This window comes from Gossypium raimondii, chromosome 11, assembly GCF_025698545.1.
Source record: "Gossypium raimondii isolate GPD5lz chromosome 11, ASM2569854v1, whole genome shotgun sequence".
Classification (NCBI taxonomy): domain Eukaryota; kingdom Viridiplantae; phylum Streptophyta; class Magnoliopsida; order Malvales; family Malvaceae; genus Gossypium; species Gossypium raimondii.
Genome location: NC_068575.1, coordinates 46,940,319 through 46,961,091, shown reverse-complemented (window position 1 = coordinate 46,961,091; position 20,773 = coordinate 46,940,319). Strand labels below are relative to the sequence as shown.

Below are 20,773 nucleotides of genomic sequence, written 5' to 3'. Positions count from 1 at the left end.
CTGTTAAGAATCAAGAAAAACAAAATTTAATGCTAAAAAGCTCCAAAAAAAGAATACAATTGAACAAACCAAAACTGATGCATCAAAATTGGTAATAGTAATACTAAACAAGCCTTACTATATAATTCTTATCAACCATATAAATCATATTGATTTTATAGAGTCCTTAACTGATTGTTAATTTTTTCAATAAGGGCTTTTTCTAATTAAGTCAATCTGGCATTTTCAATAAGGGCACTTTAACCCAAGAAATGTGCTCTACTATATGATTGATATCCTGAAACGAAGTTGAACAAAACAGTATTTGATGAGCATAAGAATTTAGAAGTAAAATTATTTGACATCAATTTATTCTGTCCTGGTCTTATAGGATAGAAATTGCTCTATCAACTAAATGCAATGTTCTTTTCTCAAATAGCAGAACTGAGCTTTCAGAACTTTCTTGAGAGGTAACATGTCCAATCACCCATCCTGTGAATGTATTTAGACAACCAAATCCTAAATTCATCAAATCAAACCATTTGCGAATGTCCAATGAACTCTGGATAGTAGTGAACATTATTAACAGAAATGGATGAATGAATGATACTGCAGATGTCTTATTCACAAAAATGCAATGCTAAAATCCTTTCTCATAATTCTTGAATGTTATTTGATAATTGCAAGACTTAAGAGATAGCCGATAGACAGGTTCCAAAGCGTTCTTCTTTAGACATAACTTCAATGAACGGAATGTGGGTTATGTTGGGTCAATCCTCTCCTCTTTCTTACATTGCCTTTTCAGATGAGGGCATCCTTCAATCTCCAGCGTTTCCAGCGCCATGAGGCTCCATACCCCTTGGGGCAATGACATCAAATTACAGCAATACTTAATCTCCAACCGTGAAAGCAAGTTGAGGTGTTGTATCTCATTCGGAAGAGAAATTAATCTCACACAACTCCAAATACGCAGAGATTGAAGAGAAGACAGATGTTGGATACTCTCTGGCAATGAGGTTAACTCTGGACATCCATTGATAAGCAAGTCTCGGATTGAAGTCAGATATAGCACCCCCTCAGATAAAGAGGCTAATTTCTTACAATTTTGAATCCTCAATGAAGACAAGGACAATAACCCTTGCAATCCATTTGCTGGAAGGGATACAAGGCTGTCACATTGACTTAAATCCAAAGTTTTTAAAGAGCTGATATTTTGTAGTCCTGCAGGCAAGCTTTCAAGTTGTAAGCAACTTTCAAGTTCCAAGTGTTTAAGGGAGGATAGATTATCCAGCATATCAGATAAAGACTTTAGAGTACTTGACACAATCGTCAAGCTGTCAAGGTGCTTCTGATTTTGCAATAGTCCATCCGGTAAATCCGTTAACTCATCAACTTCATTAATCCAGAGAGATGTAAGAATAGTGGCATTCATCATCAAAGATTTAAGTAAAGTAACATTAATTCCTCCAATTTCTAGCTTTTTTAGAGATTGAAGCATTGGCATCTTAACCAACTTGGGACAACATTTGATAGTTAACGAACTTAAGAGAGGAAACTGTTCTCTACCATTCACAGTTGTCCATTCCTCCAAACATGGTGCCATAGCTATTTCGAGAACCTTCAGTGATGGAAAAGAACTTTCCATATCCCCATAGAAGTTGCTGTCAATATACTTCAGAGCACCCATTTCCTTAATAGTAAGGACCTTAAGGAAGCGCAATTTCCCTAGGGGTGGAAGTTGATCGCATATTTCACAATCTTCGAGTGAGATTTCAACAAGGTTTGGTAGAAGCAGATCCATCATCCAATATGGAAACCTATCACCTTGGTAACCAAATATGCATAGCTTCTTCAAGCTAGAATGTGGTTGGAGAACATTAAGAATCTCTTCATCATTTCTATGTTGATGATGACAGGTTTCCAAGCTGTCTAGTCGCCAAGATAAGCTTAATGAACTTAAATTTTTCTTCTTTTTCAAATTGGCATTTTTAGCTTCTGTTTAACTCTTTATGTTGTGAAGTCCTGTGATGCTCAATTCCCCCACTAGGGCCAACTCTTTCAAGTCATCAATGCCACCACAACCAATATCCTTTCCCACAACAAACATGCTGAGCTTGCGCAAGCATGACAATTGTCCCAATCCAACAGGCATAGAAGTTAGTGAAGAGCAACATCTGAGGTCCAAATACTTCAGATTTTTCAAGTGCCTAGTATCTTTAGGTAACATTTCAAGGCTGTGACAATGCTGAAGATTTAGTGTCTGCAAGTTATGAAGGGAGATTGTTGATTCAGGTAGAGTTTTCATATTACCATCATGAAGGCATAGGTATCTCAGCTGTTTCAAACTTTTAAATGCAGTATTGCTAAAAGAATAACCAAAATCCAACACCTTCAAATTTTTTTGTTTACTGATGAATTGGGCAGGATTAGAGAGGTTATAAATACCACAAAAGCTGATCTCATTGCCTAGGATCAAAGAATGCAACGGTTGCAACTTGGACAAGTCCATAATGTTTGTTGATGAACTGCTATTATGAACAAACAAGTGACGTGCAGTTTTTGGTATTTTCAACCTCTCATTGGGCTCAATCACACAGCATTCATGTCCCATAATTGATGTTGCAATGTCATGGATTAAATCATGCATTTTACATGTAACAGTTCCATCAACATCCTCTTTGATCTCTTGGAGAAAGGACCTCCGAGTCAATTCAGAGAATATTTCACAACCCGTATCATGCAAATCCAACAGTCTTCGAGAAGGGATAAATCCATTTGCCATCCATAGTCCTATCAGCTCGTCCTTTACCATGACAGAATCTTTGGGAAATATTGAGCAAAATGAAAAACATTGTTTCATATATGGTGGAAGATGCTCATAACTCAACATCAACACAGCCAAGATTCTTTTTCCCTCATCCTCCAAATCCCATATCTCACTATCTTTGACACGTAACCATTCACTTTCTTGACTTTTGGAATGCAGTATGCTTCCTATGGCCGTAATTGCCAATGGTACCCCTCCACATCTCTGTAGTATCTGCCTCCCAGTTGCGTCCAGGTTCACATTGCCTTCTTTTATTCCCATCCCAAAGGCTCTTTGCTTGAATAGGGACCAAGAATCATCATCTGACAAACATCCCAAGCGATAGAAAGGAATTGTAGCCATCATGAGAGCAACTTTCTCAAGTCGAGTAGTGACAATGACTGTACTTCCTCTTGCTCCACACTGTAGCGCTTGCTTCAGTCTATCCCACTTGTCATGGTATTCATTCCACACATCATCCAAAACAAGCAAAAATCGTTTCCCAACAAACATCTCTACTAAGCGCCGCTGCAGGGGATCTAGCTCTTGGATATCGCATGACTTCCCTTCAATGGATTCCACAATAGCTTTAGTCAACCTTTTTATATCAAAATCATCGGATACGCACACCCAAGCTCTCAAATCAAAGGCTTTTGCCATATTTTTGTCATTGTAAACCAATTGGGCAAGTGTGGTCTTTCCAAGACCTCCCATGCCACATATTGCATAAACAGAGAGGTCATCATGATGACTCGCATTGCTAACCAACATACTAACTATCTTTTCCTTCTCATCTGCTCTGCCTAATATTTCCGATTCTTTCACAAGGGAGCTGGTTTGCCTGTCCTCATTCCATTCAATTGCAGCTTCTACCACACACTCTCTCAAGTGAAACTTGCTTTTCTCCTCAGCAATGGCATCTAATTTCTCTCTTGCATTCTTAAATTTACGTGCCATATTTAGGCGAAACACAAGAGGGTTCTGAAGAGAAAAGAAAGTGGATACCTTACTTCTACGCCTCTGAGCTTCAGTTTTGAAGTCATCAAGCACATCTTCCAGATCATAAGCTGCTTGTTTAAGTTTTCCAAGCCAATTCTTGATAGCTTCACTCTTCCACTGCTTCTCCTCGGCATCATGGAGCACAGCTTGGATTGTAGTAAGAGTACTTTCCAGGCTCTGAAGTTCTTTTTTGAGGCTCCCAGCAAGTCCCATCTCCTCCAGGAACAAGGAGTTCAAGTTGTCTAAGATGATATTCACAACAACTGAAACAAGCGCGTCTGCCATATCCACTCTCTCCTAATATTTCACAATCAGCAAAGCAACAACAATTGGAAACTGAAGAAGAATTTAACAACCGAGTGAACAAAGAAAAGTTATTGTTAGAGTTAGGAACCACACGGTATTACATCTTCAATGTTTTTCTTTTTGGTACAAAGCATATATTCAATGTTTGAAAAAGAAATAAAGCAGAAAGTGTATTAAATGATAGACAAGACTGACTGACTGACTGTGACTACCCACCACGCAATTATGCGGTAAAAGAAAGAGAGTTTCTATGGATGCAGATGCTTTGGCAATTATATGAATTCCTTTGGCATATTCTGAGAAATAGAACCGCTTTCGTGTTTGCATCTACATTTACCTTTCCATTTATATATTTATAAATAGAGGTTAAGTTACCAACATAAAACTGCAGTTGTGAGTAAACACGAAACACTTCTTAATCTCAACCAAGAAGAATTGCAAGTAAAACATGATCGAGCAAATTAAACTCAATCTTGTTTAAATTTTGAAAAACCCCAAGAAGGGGAAAAAGAAAACTATGCACCTATGCACCGGCACATACTTAATCGAATATTTATATATTTTTTATAATATCTGAATTTAAAAAGTCCGATATTTAAAAAAAAAAAATTAAAGGTAAAGAGAATTCAGATTCAGATACCATCCATTGCCATTCCATCGCCTACTTAAGCAATTCTCTTCTACCTCATAGAAAATACAAAGATTGCCAACGTATGAATTTCTGCAATGATGAAAAAAAGAAGGAAACAGGAATGGTCTCAAAACCTTAGCCATCCACTAAACTTAAAATCTACTAATACCTTTGTTCATAAAACTTCAAATTCCTTCAGCAAAACATATCCTGGACTGATATGATAGGAGTAAAGAAACCAGAATCGGAGAACGGCATGGAAGTCACCCACCCACCTGAAATCAAATCAAAATAATATTGAACTCAAATGGCTATCGCAAAGCTTTGTGGTAGGGTTCAAAGACCAAAAATATCTCATATTTCATTAACAAGTGTATACTGACTAGAAAATGGAAGTTCATATATTTTACAAACCAATGGAAGTTTGAATTTTCACAACATTTTACCGGTAAACTGGCAGCTAGGTTAGTCGAAACTTTTTATTTTATTTTCTTTTTGAACTTTTTTTTATTAGGTAAACTACAAAAATAATCACTTTTGTTTATATTAGGGCCTGTTTGATTGAAGGAATTGATTTTCCGGAAAATCATTTCTAACTTTTCCAACGTTTGATTGGCGGAAAATATTTTCCATTTGGAAAATGAACTCCAAAACAAGGGAAAATGGGTTACATTTTAGGGAAAATGTCTTACCTTTCAATTTCCGTAAGACATTTTCCGTGCTCTCCTCTCTATTGCCTCCTTCATTCTTTCCTTCATTTCCGGTAGAAAATTACTTCTATTTATCGATTTTCCAGTAATTTGTTTTTTTAATTATTTAATACTTGTTTCTTAACACAATTACAAATAATTTATTTGATATTAATTTTTTTTCAATTTATAACGATTAATATTGTGGCTTAATAATTGAGTATTATTATAAATAAATCATTGCAATATATGTAAAAATAATTTAAAATATAAAAATTTATTAATATATATCAATATATGTAAAAACAATTTTTTGAAAAATATTTCGAAATCATAAGCAGTAGAAAATATTTTACAGATTCAATCAAACATCAGAAAATATTTTCCAGTAAATCATTTTACAGAAAAGTAAAACATTTTCCCGAAATTATTTTACGGAAAATATTTTACTGGCAATCAAACAGACCCTTAGATTATATTTTAGGCACTTATGCTTGAAATGTTATGTTTTAGTTACTTGCATTATCGTTTTGTTACAAAGTAGTCACTCTACCATTAAGCTCCATTACCTTCTTAACAGCGGTCCTATGTGATAGTCCAAATGGGTTTTAAATGCCAACTCGAATGTTCAGTTGTTTGGATGAAAATAGATTTTTAATTAAATAAATTTCAATTGTTGGGATGAAAATATATTTTTAATTAAATAAATTTAATTTGGACTGCCACGTAGGACGTCTAAGTTGGCATTTAAAACCTATTTAGACTACCACGTAGGGTTATCGTTAGGGAGATAACGAAGTTTAACGGTAGAATGACTACTTCATAACAAAACAATAATATAAGTTATTAAAATGTAACATTTCAAATATAAGTGACTAAAATATAATACGAGGTAAACAAAAGTGACTATTTTATAGTTTACCATTTTTATTTGACTTTTGTTTTAGGAAAAAGTAAGTAGTTTTTAAACATTTTATATGAAAAGTAGTTTTAAACATTTTATATGAATAATGTAAGAAAATTTTAATATATATATATATATATATATATATCTTTAAATGTTATTTTTCCTAATTTCTTTTACGGGTACATCAACATTTATGGATAAAATGAGTGCAATATCAAATTATTATAAGGTGGACGTGTTGAGATTTACGAATTTTCTTATCTCATTCTCTTCCATTTGGCGAAAAGTTGGTTTTAAAAAATCTAACATTCTCTCACCTAAAAAAATTAAATTTTTTATTTTATAATATTATAAATTTAATCTATTTATTTTAATTTGGTCCTTTTAGTTAATATGTTTTTCAAGATTTAAAATTTCAATTCTCACAAAATGGTTGTTAAATTCATTAAGTCCCTTTTTTAAAAAATCGATGTGAAAAACATATTATGATATGTAATATATCGATCGTTATTTCGACATATTAGTCACTAAAAATTCAATTTATGTATTAACAATTCTCATTTGTATTAATATTGAAATTTCAAAATTTGAACAAGATAGGGACTTAGAATGATCCAATTAAAGAATATAGACTATATCTATAATCGTATGCGTAGTACAAGACTAGTAATTTAATTTAACCAAACATATTTAACTGTTATTATTTGGGTTAGGACTAAAATTCTAAATTTTAAAAAATATAGGGACTAAAATTGACCAATTCAAAAAGTATAAAGATTAAAATGATCAAATTAAACTAAAGGGACTAAATCCATACTTCTTATAAAGTACAAAGGACTAATACAAGAATTTAACAAAAACACCCCCTCAAATTTAACAAAAACACCCCCTCAGATTAGATTTGATAAGGCTTATCTTGTAAATCCCTAAAATTAAGGGATATGGTTGAATCTCATCCGTCGATGTAATTGTATCTTGACCGTCGGTTTTGGGGGAGCCCAACTATAAATAGAGAGCCTCCCCCTCATTTGTACTCACTCCTGAATTATTTCATTAATCTTTGTGAATAAGAATTGAGAGCATTTACTCAAACACTTTGCGAGCGCTCTTTCTGTTGTTCTTTGGCTTACCTTCTTTTGGCACAATCGCTTCCGCTATACAAATTGGTGCCTTGGAGGAGTTCTTAAGGAATCCTCATTCGAGTTAAGGCTGACTTAGGCGAGTTTGGACGAACGGATCGCCTAAGGCCGCACGGTTTTCGAGACGAAAGGTCTAGCCCCGTGACAAGTGGTACCCGAGCCAAGTTTTGAACTAAGTGATATCTGAGTTGTTGGTTCAAAGGCACCGTTGGGATGTCGAAAGAAGAGTTCGAACAAAGGTGGGCGAGGAAGTCTTTGAGGGAGACATTATCGGCAGTAGAGGAACGTGTGGGAAAACTCGAGGGATCCATGGACGATGTAAATGAGGCACTCAATGGGGTCGAGGATCACATAGCAAACTGAAAGGAGCAGTCCAGAGACTATGTAAAGATGTCTCTTGGTTCCACCATGGATAAGGTAAACGAGTTGTTTAATTCACACAGGGATAAACTGTCGGAAAGGAATGATGCTCTCGAGGCCATGATGATGGCTTTGAAGGAGGAAACAATGGCCACGACGAGGGCTTTGAGCACAAGAATAGAAGAGCTCGAGGGAGAGCTGGCCTTGTGTCAAGCGGTAGTGGGGAAAGGAGTGGCAAATCAACTTTCGATGTGAGGATGTCCCAAAGCCGAAAGAGTTTGTGGGGACAAGGTCTGCATGTGATGTGGACAATTTCTTGTGGAGGATGGAAAACTACTTCCGTGCCAAAGGCATCATGGAGGATGCGGTTAAGGTAAACACTGCTTCAATGTTTCTTACTGACATTGCGCTTTTATGGTGGTGAGGTAGGACCACAGATAAAAGGCATGGTGAGATTGGGACGTGGCAAGAGTTCCAATGCGAATTGAATGGACAGTTTTACCCAGAGTTTGCCGAGGAAGAAGCTCGGGCAAAGTTGCAAGGGATAATGCAACGGGGCACAGTGGGGGAGTATGTTCGAGAGTTCAAGGAACTCATGCTCCAAGTTTCAGATGTGACCGATGAAGAAGCATTGTTTGCTTTTCAAAAGGGATTGAAGCTGTGGGTCAGACAGGAGGTGGAACAAAGAGGTGTCCAAAAGCTGTCGGAAGCCATGACGGTAGTTGAGGCCGTGGTCAAGCTTGGTCTAGGGAAAGACAAGCTTGGGTCTTCCAAGTCCGAGGAAAGGGGCGTATGTGAGAGGGATCACAAGGAAGATAGAGTTGATGGCAATGACAACGGCGACAATGGTGGTAATAGGAAACCACGAGTTGGGAAGAAGAAACCCAAGAGGAAAAGGGACAAGCTGAAATGCTTTCTTTGCGACGGTCCACACATGTTAAAAAAATGTCCGAAGAAATCCGCGCTTAAGGAGAAGCCGGTGGGTAAGGCCTTGGTACTTGGTTCGAGCGCAAGGGGTGTCGAAGCCAAGGAGGCCGAAAGTGAGAAGAAGCTAGTGGAGTGCTTCTTGTGTCATGGTCCGCATAGGTTGCGGAAGTGTCAGAGGAAGTTTGTCATCGAGGGGAACGATAGAGCAGACAAGGAGCCCAAGAAGCTTGGTTCGAGCAAGGGAAAAGCCGAAGCCAAGAGGGCAAAGAGGAGCCAAAAGAAGCGAGTTAAGTGCTTCTTGTGCCGTGGTCCGCATAAGTTGCGGAACTGTCCAAAGCAAGCCGGAGTCAAAAGAAAGGCAACGTCTGAGCTTGGTGAGTCATCGGAGGGGCTTCCACCCAAGGAAGAGGTGAGTTTGTCATCGGACTTAGAGGAAAGAGTTGCGATGAAAACAGTGAAGTTGGGACCAATGAGGCTCAAGTTGAGTGAAGCGTCAGAGTTGGCCGAGTCATCGACAAGGCTTCCACCTATGGGAGAGGTGGGTGGTGCATCAGACTTCAAGAAAAAAGGAAGCGATGCATGTGGGACAGTTGACCAGAGTAAATGCAGCGAGTAGGACGACTCGAGTTAAGAAGCGACGTAAGCTGAGGCAAAAGTCCCAAATGAAGGGAAAGGCTAAGGCGCCGAGACGAGACCGAGGCGAATCAAGTCAGTGTCATTCGGAAGTCGCAACGAGGACGTTGCGAGAATGGGTGGGGGAGAATGTCACGGGCCGCAGTTCAAAGCCCGTGACCAGCGCACCAAATGCATCCAATGGAGGTCTGTTGCTCAGATGGGGATCATTTGGCCTACGAGAATTGGCCCGATTCAAAGAGATATTGGACAAGCCTGTCAGATTGAAGCCTGGTTGGCCCGATAACGAAGAGATGGAAACTTAGGCTAATATGGTAACTAATCTTAGAAGATAGAGGGAATCATATCTTGTAAAGATTAGATTAGATTTGATAAGACTTATCTTGTAAATCCCTAAAATTAAGGGATATGGTTGAATCTCATCCGTCGATGTAATTGTATCTTGACCGTCGGTTTTGGGGGAGCTCAACTATAAATAGAGAGCCTCCCCCTCATTTGTACTCACTCCTGAATTGTTTCATTATTCTTTGTGAATAAGAATTGAGAGCATTTACTCAAACACTTTGCGAGCGCTCTTTCTGTTGTTCTTTGGCTTAGCTTCTTTTGGCACAATCGCTTCCGCTATACAAATTGGTGCCTTGGAGGAGTTCTTAAGGAATCCTCATTCGAGTTAAGGCTGACTTAGGCGAGTTTGGACGAACGGATCGCCTAAGGCCGCACGATTTGCGAGACGAAAGGTCTAGCCCCGTGACACTAGTGTGACTTGAAAGAATCTATCAATTAATGAAGCATACCACAACTCAAATGAAAATTTACTCCAAGCCTTTTGCAAAATCTGCATACTTCATTTACTACCTCAACTTCTCTTAAAAGAATCTATTAATTAATGAATTATTATTATTGTTATACTTTTAATTGTGTGAGTACACGTGGTAAATCAGAAAAGCACCTAAATACTAAGTTAGTTGTCAGCAAATCGAAAAGTCACCCACAAGCTCTCCTTCTCAAAGACGACCACTCGGACAGGTGCAAACCATCCATCACTAAATCTTCAAGCTTTCATTTGGAACATAAAATTGTTGGTTACCAAACACCACGTGGAATCAATGGTCTCATACCATCAAGTCAAAGTGAATGACACGATCTATCTCATCACAGACATTCTAGTCTCATCAAAGACATCTGCCCCATGTGTTTTGTAATGATCACTAAATGGCAAGCCTAACACATTAACATCATCTTACATGAGACCCTTGCTTATAAATACCTTTAGGAACGATGCAGGAAAGATCGACTCTCCAAGAATATCAAGCATATACTTTGTCAACTTACCTTCGACCTTAGCATTCTCCTCGCCTTCTTTCTTTTTAATTTTTGGCTTTTTCACCCTGATTGGGTGAACCAACCTCCACAACAACCAACACTCTTTCTTCCATACTTTTTCCTTGTATCACTGTATCAACAATCACCTTGTATACACGGCCAACTAGACCTTTTCCTAGCTCATTTTAATCACAAAAAATATTTGTTGGTGCATGTAAAATGCTCAATTGAATTGAAGGAAACTCCTAAGATCTTTTCACATTTTCTAGATAAAACTTTCGCTTGAGTTCTCATGCGGAATGCTTCCCACTACCAGGTCAAGTAATGGGACTTGTTGGCCTCTATCCTTGGTGATAAAACATAATGTGATTGGCATAAGATTATAACAAAATATTGTAAATGCCAACATGATCTAATAGTGCATACATTGAAAGTTTATCCAATTGTCCTCCTTTAGAGATAAAGATTGAATGAAGATTACTTGGCTTGTATATTATAATTTGTAATGTTGCAAGTTTAGTAACATATTAGATAACTACAAGTCATTACAAAAGAGTAGAATTTGATTTTTTATAGAATGATACTATCTATACCTATTACTAAAGCTATGGACAAAGGTTACAGTGATGCCTGCAAGCAAATGGGTGAGAATACAAACAACAACATTAACCTGCATTGCTGCAGATATTCTATGTTCATTTCCCAACTTCTCACTCACATTTATTTCTTTATATCTTCAGAGGACTGGTATAGGTTCTCTTATATATTACTCCCATTTGTTTTAGGCAGAGAACAGACGAGACATCCATTTATTTTGCATGCTTCTCTAAGTCAAAATTTCATCATCAAATCAAGTAAATTTTTAAATGAATAAATTAATTTTAAAATTAAAAAGAAAAATGATACTTTTGGTTTAGTTTATGCTTATGTAGTTTGTCAGTGTAGTTTTATCTTCCATAATACTAAGAGAACATTAATTTAACAAAGCAAACTCTAAATAAAAAAGCAGGGGAAATGTATGGTCTAAGGGAACACCATCACAAAACATGTAAGAAAATTATTAAAATAAAACTAAACTTATATAGCTCAAAAAAAGCCATCCATCTAAATGAAAAAATATAATTGTTATTTGTAAGGGCAAAGAGAAACACATTAAGTTGTTGGATTCTGATAGTTGTTGAGCATTGGCCTACAATGCAACAAGAAACTAGCAGACCAACATCGAAGTAAAACCAAAAGCAGCATCAACATTTTGTTTCTTTTAGTCTAATTGTAACTTGTTCAAGTTGGCATGTAACTTGTAACTTGTTATCAAAGTTAGTAGGATTAGTTTTATGATTTAATTGATGTAATAGTTGATATGTCAGCTTCCTTTTGTGTGTAACTCAAGTTTGTATTAGTCATGTATTAGTGGGAGCAGTTAAGTCATTAGGTAACTGTCAAATTACTTTGTAACATTCATATATTTTCAAATTTTAAATGAAAAAGTGTGATGAATTTTCAGTTATCATTCTTAAAACTCTCATTCTTCTTTTGCTTTGAATTTTTAATTTTTGTTTTGCTTTGTTTAGCTGCCAATGCTCCAAAAAATGGTAATCAGAGCCTATCTTCTTTGAGGGCCTCTGTTGTTAGTTATTTTTGGTTACTTTATTTTGAGATTAAAAGCTTGAGAAGAAAAAAACAAGGAGCTGTCGACCTTGTTGTTTCAAAATAAGTTTCACACCACCTCCACCACCTGTGTTCACTGGTGAAAACTACCACATTTGGGTGGTTAAGATGAAAACATACCTTCAAGCACACGATTTGTGTAATGTGTTCGAGAATGATGCTGAACCACCTCCATTGAGGGCCAATCCCACTATTGTACAGATTAGGCAACACAGTGAAGAGTGTGCCAAGAAGCATAAAACAATGGCTTGTTTGCAGAATAAAGTATCTGATGTGATCTTCACTCGGATAATGGCTTGTGACTCACCTAAGCAAGCATGGGAGATGCTGAAGGAGGAGTTCATGGGTTTAGATAAGACAAGGCAACAACAATTGATCGATCTCAGGAAAGATTTTGAGAACTAGAAGACGAGGGAGTCAGAGACTATTAAACAGTATTTAGACAGAATAATAGCCACTGTCAACAGCATTAGGCTCATTGGAGAAGAATTTAGTGAGAGAAGAGTTGTTGAAAAAGTATCACCACTCTTCCTAAAAAGTTAGAGTCAAAGATTTCATCACTTAAGGACTCGAGAGACTTGTTAGCTATCTCACTGTCTGAGCTGATAAACTCCTTGTATGCACTTGAGCAAAGGAGGGCCAATAGGCAGGAAGAGCATCCTGAAGGAACTTTCTAAGCAAAGGCTAAAGAAGGCTCAGGTTTAAGCCAGAAAGGGAAGAAGCATTGGCTCGATAAAAGGGAAAAACCAAGGAGAGATGCAGGAAAGAAGAGGTTTCCATCATGCATTCACTGCAAAAGAACTACACATTTGGAGAAATATTGTTGGTATAGGCCAGACATTCAGTGCAGAAGCTGCAAACAATTTGGCTATATTGAAAAGGTGTGTAAGAGCAAAGAGAAGGCACAAGCTCAGTAGCAAATGCAAGCTAAGGTTTCTGAGGACTTTCAAGCTTAAGAGGAGCATGTTTTCACTGCTTTATGCTTTGCAGCCTCAAGCAAAGTAAAAAAGGACTGGCTAGTGGATAGTGGCTGCACACATCACATGGCAGCTGATGAAAGGTTGTTCAAAGACCTTGATAGAAGTTTTTCCTCAAACATTAGAGTTGGTAATGGGAACCTGATTGAAGCCAAAGGCAGAGGTAATATGGTGATCAACACTTGTTCAGGTCACAAAGTGATTTCTGATGTGCTTTTTGTACCTAACATAGATCAGAATTTAATTAGTGTTGGACAGCTAGGAGAAAAAAGATATTATCTGGTTTTTAAGAATGGTTCTTGCATTGTTGAAGACTCACATGGTCAAAAGTTAGTCACAGTAGAAATGACAGTTAGGTGTTTTATGCTTGATGTGAATCAACTTGAGAAGAAGGCTTACACCAGTCTTGCTGATAACACTGGTCTTTGGTAGACTAGGCCATGTCAATTTTAGATCACTTGATTTGTTGCACAAGTTGAATTTGGTAGAAGTCATGTTACAAGTTGAACCCAGAGACATTGTTTGTGAAGTTTGCCAACTTAGTAAGAAGGCTAAATTTCCATTTCCAGTTAATAAGGCATGGAAGGCTCGAGACAGACTTGAGTTGGTCCATTTTGATGTCTGTAGGACAATGAAGACTCTTTCCTTAAATGACAGTAGATATTTTGTGCTATTTATTGATGATCTGACCAGGTTTTATTGGGTTTATTTCTTAAAGCAAAAATTTGAAGTGTTTGAAGCATTCAGCAAATTCAAAGCTTTAGTTGAAAACTAGACTGGTTACAAGATCAAGGCTTTGAGAACTGATAATGGCACTGAGTACCTATCTAAAAGGTTACAGAAATTGTGTAAGCAAGCTGGGATTCATCATTAGTTAACAACAGTCTATATACCTCAACAAAATTGAGTATGTGAGAGAAAGAATAGAACTGTGCTTGATATGGCCAGATGTCTGTTATTTTAAAGTAAGCTTCCAAGTAAATTTTGGGCTGAGGCAGTCAATACCTCAGTGTACCTACTCAACAAGCTGCCAACTCATGCTGTCAAGGACAAAACTCCTTTTGAAGCTTGGCATGGACTCAAGCCAACCGTTTCACACCTGAAAGTGTTTGGTTGTGTATGTTATACCCTCATCCCAACTGAGAAGAGAACCAAGCTTGAAAGAAGGGCTGTTCCAAGGATATTTATTGGCTACAACAGCACAAAAAAGGGCTACAAGGTATTTGATCCTTCAACAAGAAGGATTTTAGTGAGTAGAGATGTAAGGTTTGATGAAGAGAAGGTTTGGAGTTGGAATGATGCAGATGCAAGGTTGATTGAAGAACATCAACTTGACAACAGCCTGGAATCAGTTGAAAATGAACCTAGCAATGAAGATTTTGATAATGCTTCTGTGAGAGGCACCAGAACTATTGCTGACATCTACCAAAGATGTGATGTTGCAATAGTGGAACTTTTAAATTTTGAAGAGGCTACCAAGGACAAGTGTTGGAAGAAGGCCACGGAAGCTGAATTAGGCATATTTCATAAGAATGAAATTTGGGAATTGATTGATAGACCAGATCAGAAGAAAGTTATAGGTGTCAAGTGGGTGTTTAGAGCCAAGTACAATGCTGATGGCTCATTGAACAAACACAAGGCAAAGCTTGTGGTGAAAGGCTACAGCCAGCAATATGGCATCTATTTCATGGAGACATTTACTCCAGTAGCAAGGCTAGACACAATTAAACTTCTGTTTGTCTTGGCTGCTCAGAAGCAATAGAGGGTTCACCAGTTAGATGTTAAGTCATCATTTCTTAATGGTTTTCTCAAGGAGGAAATTTTTATTGAGCAACCAGATGGGTTTAAGGTCCTAGGAGAGTCTATAAGTTGAAAAAGGCATTGTATGGCCTAAAGCAGGCACCAATGGCCTAGTTTAACAGGATTGACACATACCTGTCTAGGCTCGGGTTTGAAAAAAGTGTTAGTAAAGCTACACTTTATGTGAAGAGATCAGAAAATGAGACCTTGCTGATTGTTTCTCTTTTTATGGATGACTTATTTGTGACTAAAAGCAAAGATGATTTGATTAGTGAATTCAAAGTGCAAATGCAAGAGGTGTTTGAAATGATAGATTTGGGAGTCATGATATATTTCCTTGGTATGGAAGTGAATCAATCTAATCAAGGCATTTTCATTAGCCAACGTGCCTTTGCTTTGAAAATTCTCAATAGATTTTGCAAGTTGAACTGCAAAACAGTCACTACACTTGTGGCTCAATGGAAGAAGCTGACTAGTAGTGGGAATCAAGAGAGGGTTGATGAGAAGGAATATCGAAGCCTAGTAGGTTGCTTGCTTTACTTAACAACAACGAGACCTGACATTATGTTTGATGTTAGTCTTTTATCAAGATTTATGCACTATTGTGATGTAGTTCATTTTAAAGTAGCTAATAGGATCCTCAGATATGTCAAGGGAACTTTAAGCTATGGAATTAAATTTGAGAAGGGAAAAGAGCTTAAGCTGACAGGATACTCTAATAGTGATTGGGATCGCTCTGTCGATGATATGAAGAGCACCTCTGGTTACTGTTTTACTCTTGGATCAAGAGTTTTCTATTGGAGTTCAAAGAAACAACAAACGGTTGCTCAATCTACAGCTAAAACAGAATACATTACAGCTGCTGTAGCTGTTAATCAAGCCATTTGGCATAGAAAGCTTCTATGTGACTTGAATGAAGAACAGATTGAACCAACTGAATTCAGGGTTGATAACTAGTCAGCAGTTGCCATAGCAAAAAATCTAGTTTTTCATGGAAAAACTAAATATTTTGATATCAAATATCACTTTGTTCGAGAGCTGAGCAATCAAAAGAAGTCAGTCTTGTTCATTGTAGCTCAGAAAACCAATTAGCTGATATTTTGACTAAGTCACTCGGTGCTACAAGGTTTGAAATGTTAAGGAGAAAAATTGGTGTTTGTTGCATACAGTCCAAGGAGGAGTGTTGAGTATTGGCCTACAGTGCAACAAAAAACCAGCAAACTAGCATCGAAGTAAAACCAAAAGCAACATCAGCATTTTGTTTCTTTTAGTCTAATTGTAACTTGTTCGAGTTGGCATGTAACTTGTAACTTGTTATCAAAGTTAGTAGGATTAGTTTTATGACTTAATTGATGTAATAGTTGATATGTCAGCTTTCTTTTGTGTGTAACTCAAGTTTGTATTAGTCATGTATTAGTGGGAGCAGTTAAGTCATTAGGTAATTGTCAAATTACTTTGTAACCTTCATATATTTTCAAATTTTAAATGAAAAAGTGTGATGAATTTTCAGTTATCATTATTAAAACTCTCATTCTTCTTTTGCTTCGGTTTTTCAATTTTTGTTTTGCTTTGTTTAGCTGCCAATGTTCCAACAATAGTGCATCTAATACAGTACTAAAATCTTGATAACATCTTTTTGAATGAACATTATTGGAACTTACTACTACTCACTCAGCTTTGGCTTACCATAAAGATTGTTTAAAGTAATTCATGAATAGGGTATTCTGAAACAGAGATGAACAAAGTAATATATGATGAACATAAGAATTTAGAAGCTAAAATCATTTGTCATCCATTTATTCTTACCTACTCTTATGGGATACAAAGTGCAGTCTCAACTTACTGCAATGTGCTTCTTTTAAAATAGTAGAATTGAGCTTTGAAAACTTTATTGGGAGACAGCATGTCCAACCATCGATCCTGAAAATATAGTAGTAAATTATATCCTAAATTCATCAAATCAAAATCATTTTTGAATGAACAATGAATTCTGGGCAGCAGTGATCACTAATAACAGATATGGATGAATAATACTGCAGATGTCTAGACATCCTTATTAACGGGAATGAAATGGTCAAATCCTTTTAGATAATTCTTGGATGTAATTTGATAATTTAAAGACTACTAAAAAGTTCAAACTTTCTTACTTTTTTTTCTTTTAATTTGGTTTGCTCAAACTCAACCTGTCAAATAAGAATACTCTTATTTAAAATTAAAATTCAAAAGTAGAAAACCACCTAATTACCGATTCAAATGGATGGAATGTGGGATATGTTGGGCCAATCCTCTCCTCTCTCTTTCTAGCACCGCCTTTCCAGATGTGGACACCCTGCAATGCTCATCATTTCTAGAGTCGTGAGGCTTTGTATCCCTCAAGGCAATGACATAAAACTGAAGCAATCCTTAATCTCCAATTTTGAAAGTAAGGTAAGGTGTTGTATCTCATTTGAAAGAGAAATTAATCTCTCATAACTCGAAATACACAAATGTTGAAGAGAAGAGAGATGTTGGACAATCATCAATAACCAAGTCTAGGAGTGATGTCAAATATCACACCCCTTCAGATAAAGAGGCTAATTTCTTACTATGATGAATCGTCAGTAAAGACAAGGAAGATAAGCCTTGCAATCCATTTATCGGAAGAGATAAAAGGCTATCACATCGAGTTAACTGTAAGAATATTGGCATTCAACATCAACGATTTGAGTAAAGCAACATTAATTCTTTCAACATTTAGCTTTTTTAGAGATTGAAGCATTGGCAATTTAACCAACTTAGGACAATTTTCGATAATTAATGAACTTAAGATAGGAAAATGTTCTCTACCATTCACTGCTATTCATTTCTCCAAACATGGTGCCCAACGTATTTCAAGAACCTTGAGTGATGGAAAAGAACTTTCCATATCTCTATAGAAGTTGCTGTCAATATACTTTAAAGCACCCATTCTATAAATAGTAAGGACCTCAAGGAAGCGTAATTTCCCTAAAGGTAGTAGATGGCATCTTTCACAATTTATTAGTGAGATTTCAACAAGGTTTGGTAGAAGCAAATCCATCATCCAATATGGAAACTTAACACCTTGGCAATCAATTATGCATAACTTCTTCAAGCTTGAATGAGGCTGGAGAACATTAAGAATCTCTTCATCATTTCTATTTTGATGATGAGAGGTTTCTTAGCTATTTACTTCCCAAGATAGCCTTAACGATCTTAAATTTTGCTTCTCTAAAAATAGAATATCGATAATGACAATATATAATTTTTACGTGGAAACCTTTTCGGGAAAAAAACCACGGACAAATGAGAAGAAAATTCACTATGTCGAATTCGAATGATTGCAAGAGGAGTAAACTATGTCTATTTATAGGCTTGTAAAACCATATTCTAATAGGAGTCTAGTAAGATTGAAACACCTTATTCTAATAAATATCAAATAAGTGGAGTTTAATAAGATTTACAAAACCTTATTCTAAAATAAAATAAAAGAAGTGTAATTCTATAGGGATTTTACTTTTATTTTATTTTACCACTTTATTTTATTTAAATAAGTGGAGTTTAATAAGATTTAAAAACTTTATTCTAAAATAAAATAAAAGAAGTGTAATTCTATAGGGATTTTACTTTTATTTTATTTTACCACTGTATTTTATTTAAATAAGGATTCGGGTCACTTAATTCTAACAATCTCTACCTTGATACGAATTCTCAATGAACAAGTTCTTCATCGCAAACTTTCAAAGAATAAGTTCTCCACCTCTTCCATAAAACCCCTTAAGGGTTTAACCTCAACAATGAACACCAATCAAGTCTAAGCAATGCTCAAACTTGGTTATAGAAAGTGACTTAGTTATCATATTTGAAAGATTTTCATGAGTACTAATTTTACTCACCACAATATCACCACGAGCAATAATATCACGAACAAAATGATACCGAACATCAATGTGTTTTGCTCTCTCATGAAACATTTGATCTTTTGTAAGGAAGATGGCACTCTAACTATCACAAAATATTGTATTGATTTGAAGGTCTTCATTGAGTTCACTAAAGAGTCCATTCAACCAAATAGCTTCTTTACAAGCCTTAGTAATCACCATGTACTCAACTTTAGTGGTAGATAAAGCGACTGTAGTTTGCAAAATGGTTTTCCAACTGATTGCACAACCTTCGATTGTAAATACATAACCTGTGAGAGATCTTTTTCTATCAAGGTCTCCAGCAAAATCGACACCAACATACCCAATGACTCCATCTGTAGTTTTTCCAAACTGTAAGAAAACATCAGTAGTACCTCGTAAGTATCATAAAACCCACTGAATTGCTTTCCAATGTTCTTTACTGGGATTTGCCATGTATCTGCTAACTATACTGACTGCATATGATAAATCTGGACGTGAACAAACTATGGCATACATGAGAGATCCCACTGCACTTGAGTATGGAACATATGACATGTATTTAATATCATCATCTGATTGTGGAGAGAAAGCCGATAAAAGTGTGAAATGGGCTACTAAAGGAGTACTAACAGGCTTAGCATTCTGCATATTGAATCTGCAAAGAACTTTCTCAATGTACCCCTTCTGACTTAGGTACAATTTACTTGCTTTTCTATCTCTAAGAATCTCCATACCAAATATCTTCTTTGCTGGTCCCAAATCTTTCATCCCAAATTCTTCACTTAGTTGGGCTTTAACCTTTCTTATCTCTCCTTTATCTTTCGCTGCTATCAACATGTCATCAACATAAAGGATTAGATACACAAAAGAACCATCACTGTTTTTGCTAAAGTAGACATAACTGTCAAACTACTTCTTTTAAAATCATGAGAAGTCATAAAGGAATCAAACCTCTTGTACCACTGTATTGGTGACTGTTTCAAACCGTAAAGAGACTTTTTCAGCAAGCAAACATAGTCCTCTTTTTTTGAGATTGTAAAACCCTCTAGTTGTTGCATGTAAATATCCTCTTCAAGTTCTCCATGCAAAAATACAATTTTTACATCTAACTGCTCAAGCTTCAAATCATACATGGCCACATTACCAAGCAATGCTCGAATCGAACTATACTTCACAATTGGGGAGAACATATCTGTGAAGTCCACTCCTAGAATTTGACTATAACCCTTTGCAACAGGCATTGCTTTATATCTAGGTTCTTCAACTCCTAGAGTCCCCTCTTTCTTTTTAAACACCCATTACAACGAACAACCTTTTTACCTTTAGAAAGTTTCACAAGATCCCATGTTTTGTTTTTATGGAGTGATTCCATCTCCTCTTGCATAACAAACATCCATTTTTCTGAGTCTTCACAACTAACCGCCTCAGAATAAATAGATGGCTCTTGGTTTGCATCTATATCTTAAGCCACATTTAAAGCATAAGCAACTAGATCAGCCTCGACATACTTCTTTGGAGGTTTAATTTCTCTTCTAGTTCCATTTTTGGCGATAAAGTATTGTGGTGAAGAAGCAACTCTATTCTGAATTTTAGTACTGGCTTGAGGAGTCGACTCTATTGTAGATTCTGAATTAATCTGATGTTCCACCTACTTTTGATTTTCTTTATTCGAAGAGCCTTTAAGAGATAAGTTAGGTAGCATAACAGTTTCATCAAAAACAACATCT

The 20,773-nt window shown here is 36.4% G+C and overlaps 2 protein-coding genes across 3 annotated transcripts; one reads left to right on the top strand and one right to left on the bottom strand.

Annotated features, from left to right (window-relative positions):
- Positions 1-222: 222 nt before the first annotated feature.
- LOC105803541 (putative disease resistance protein RGA3) lies at positions 223-5,110 on the bottom strand. 2 transcript variants are annotated; one of them, XM_052624536.1, is made up of 2 exons: positions 4,891-5,110; positions 223-4,811 (listed from the first exon to the last, which is right to left on the bottom strand). In XM_052624536.1, the coding sequence occupies exon 2, from the start codon at positions 4,067-4,069 to the stop codon at positions 1,979-1,981; it is 2,091 nt and encodes a 696-aa protein (XP_052480496.1). In that variant the 5' UTR covers positions 4,070-4,811; positions 4,891-5,110; the 3' UTR covers positions 223-1,978. The 2 variants fall into 2 exon arrangements, with proteins under 2 accessions (XP_052480496.1, XP_052480497.1); XM_052624537.1 differs by having other exon boundaries at positions 223-4,081.
- Positions 5,111-15,432: 10,322 nt separating this feature from the next.
- LOC128034828 (secreted RxLR effector protein 161-like) lies at positions 15,433-16,101 on the top strand. Its single transcript, XM_052623676.1, has one exon. It carries the CDS (start codon positions 15,433-15,435, stop codon positions 16,099-16,101), a length of 669 nt encoding a protein of 222 aa, XP_052479636.1.
- Positions 16,102-20,773: the final 4,672 nt, after the last annotated feature.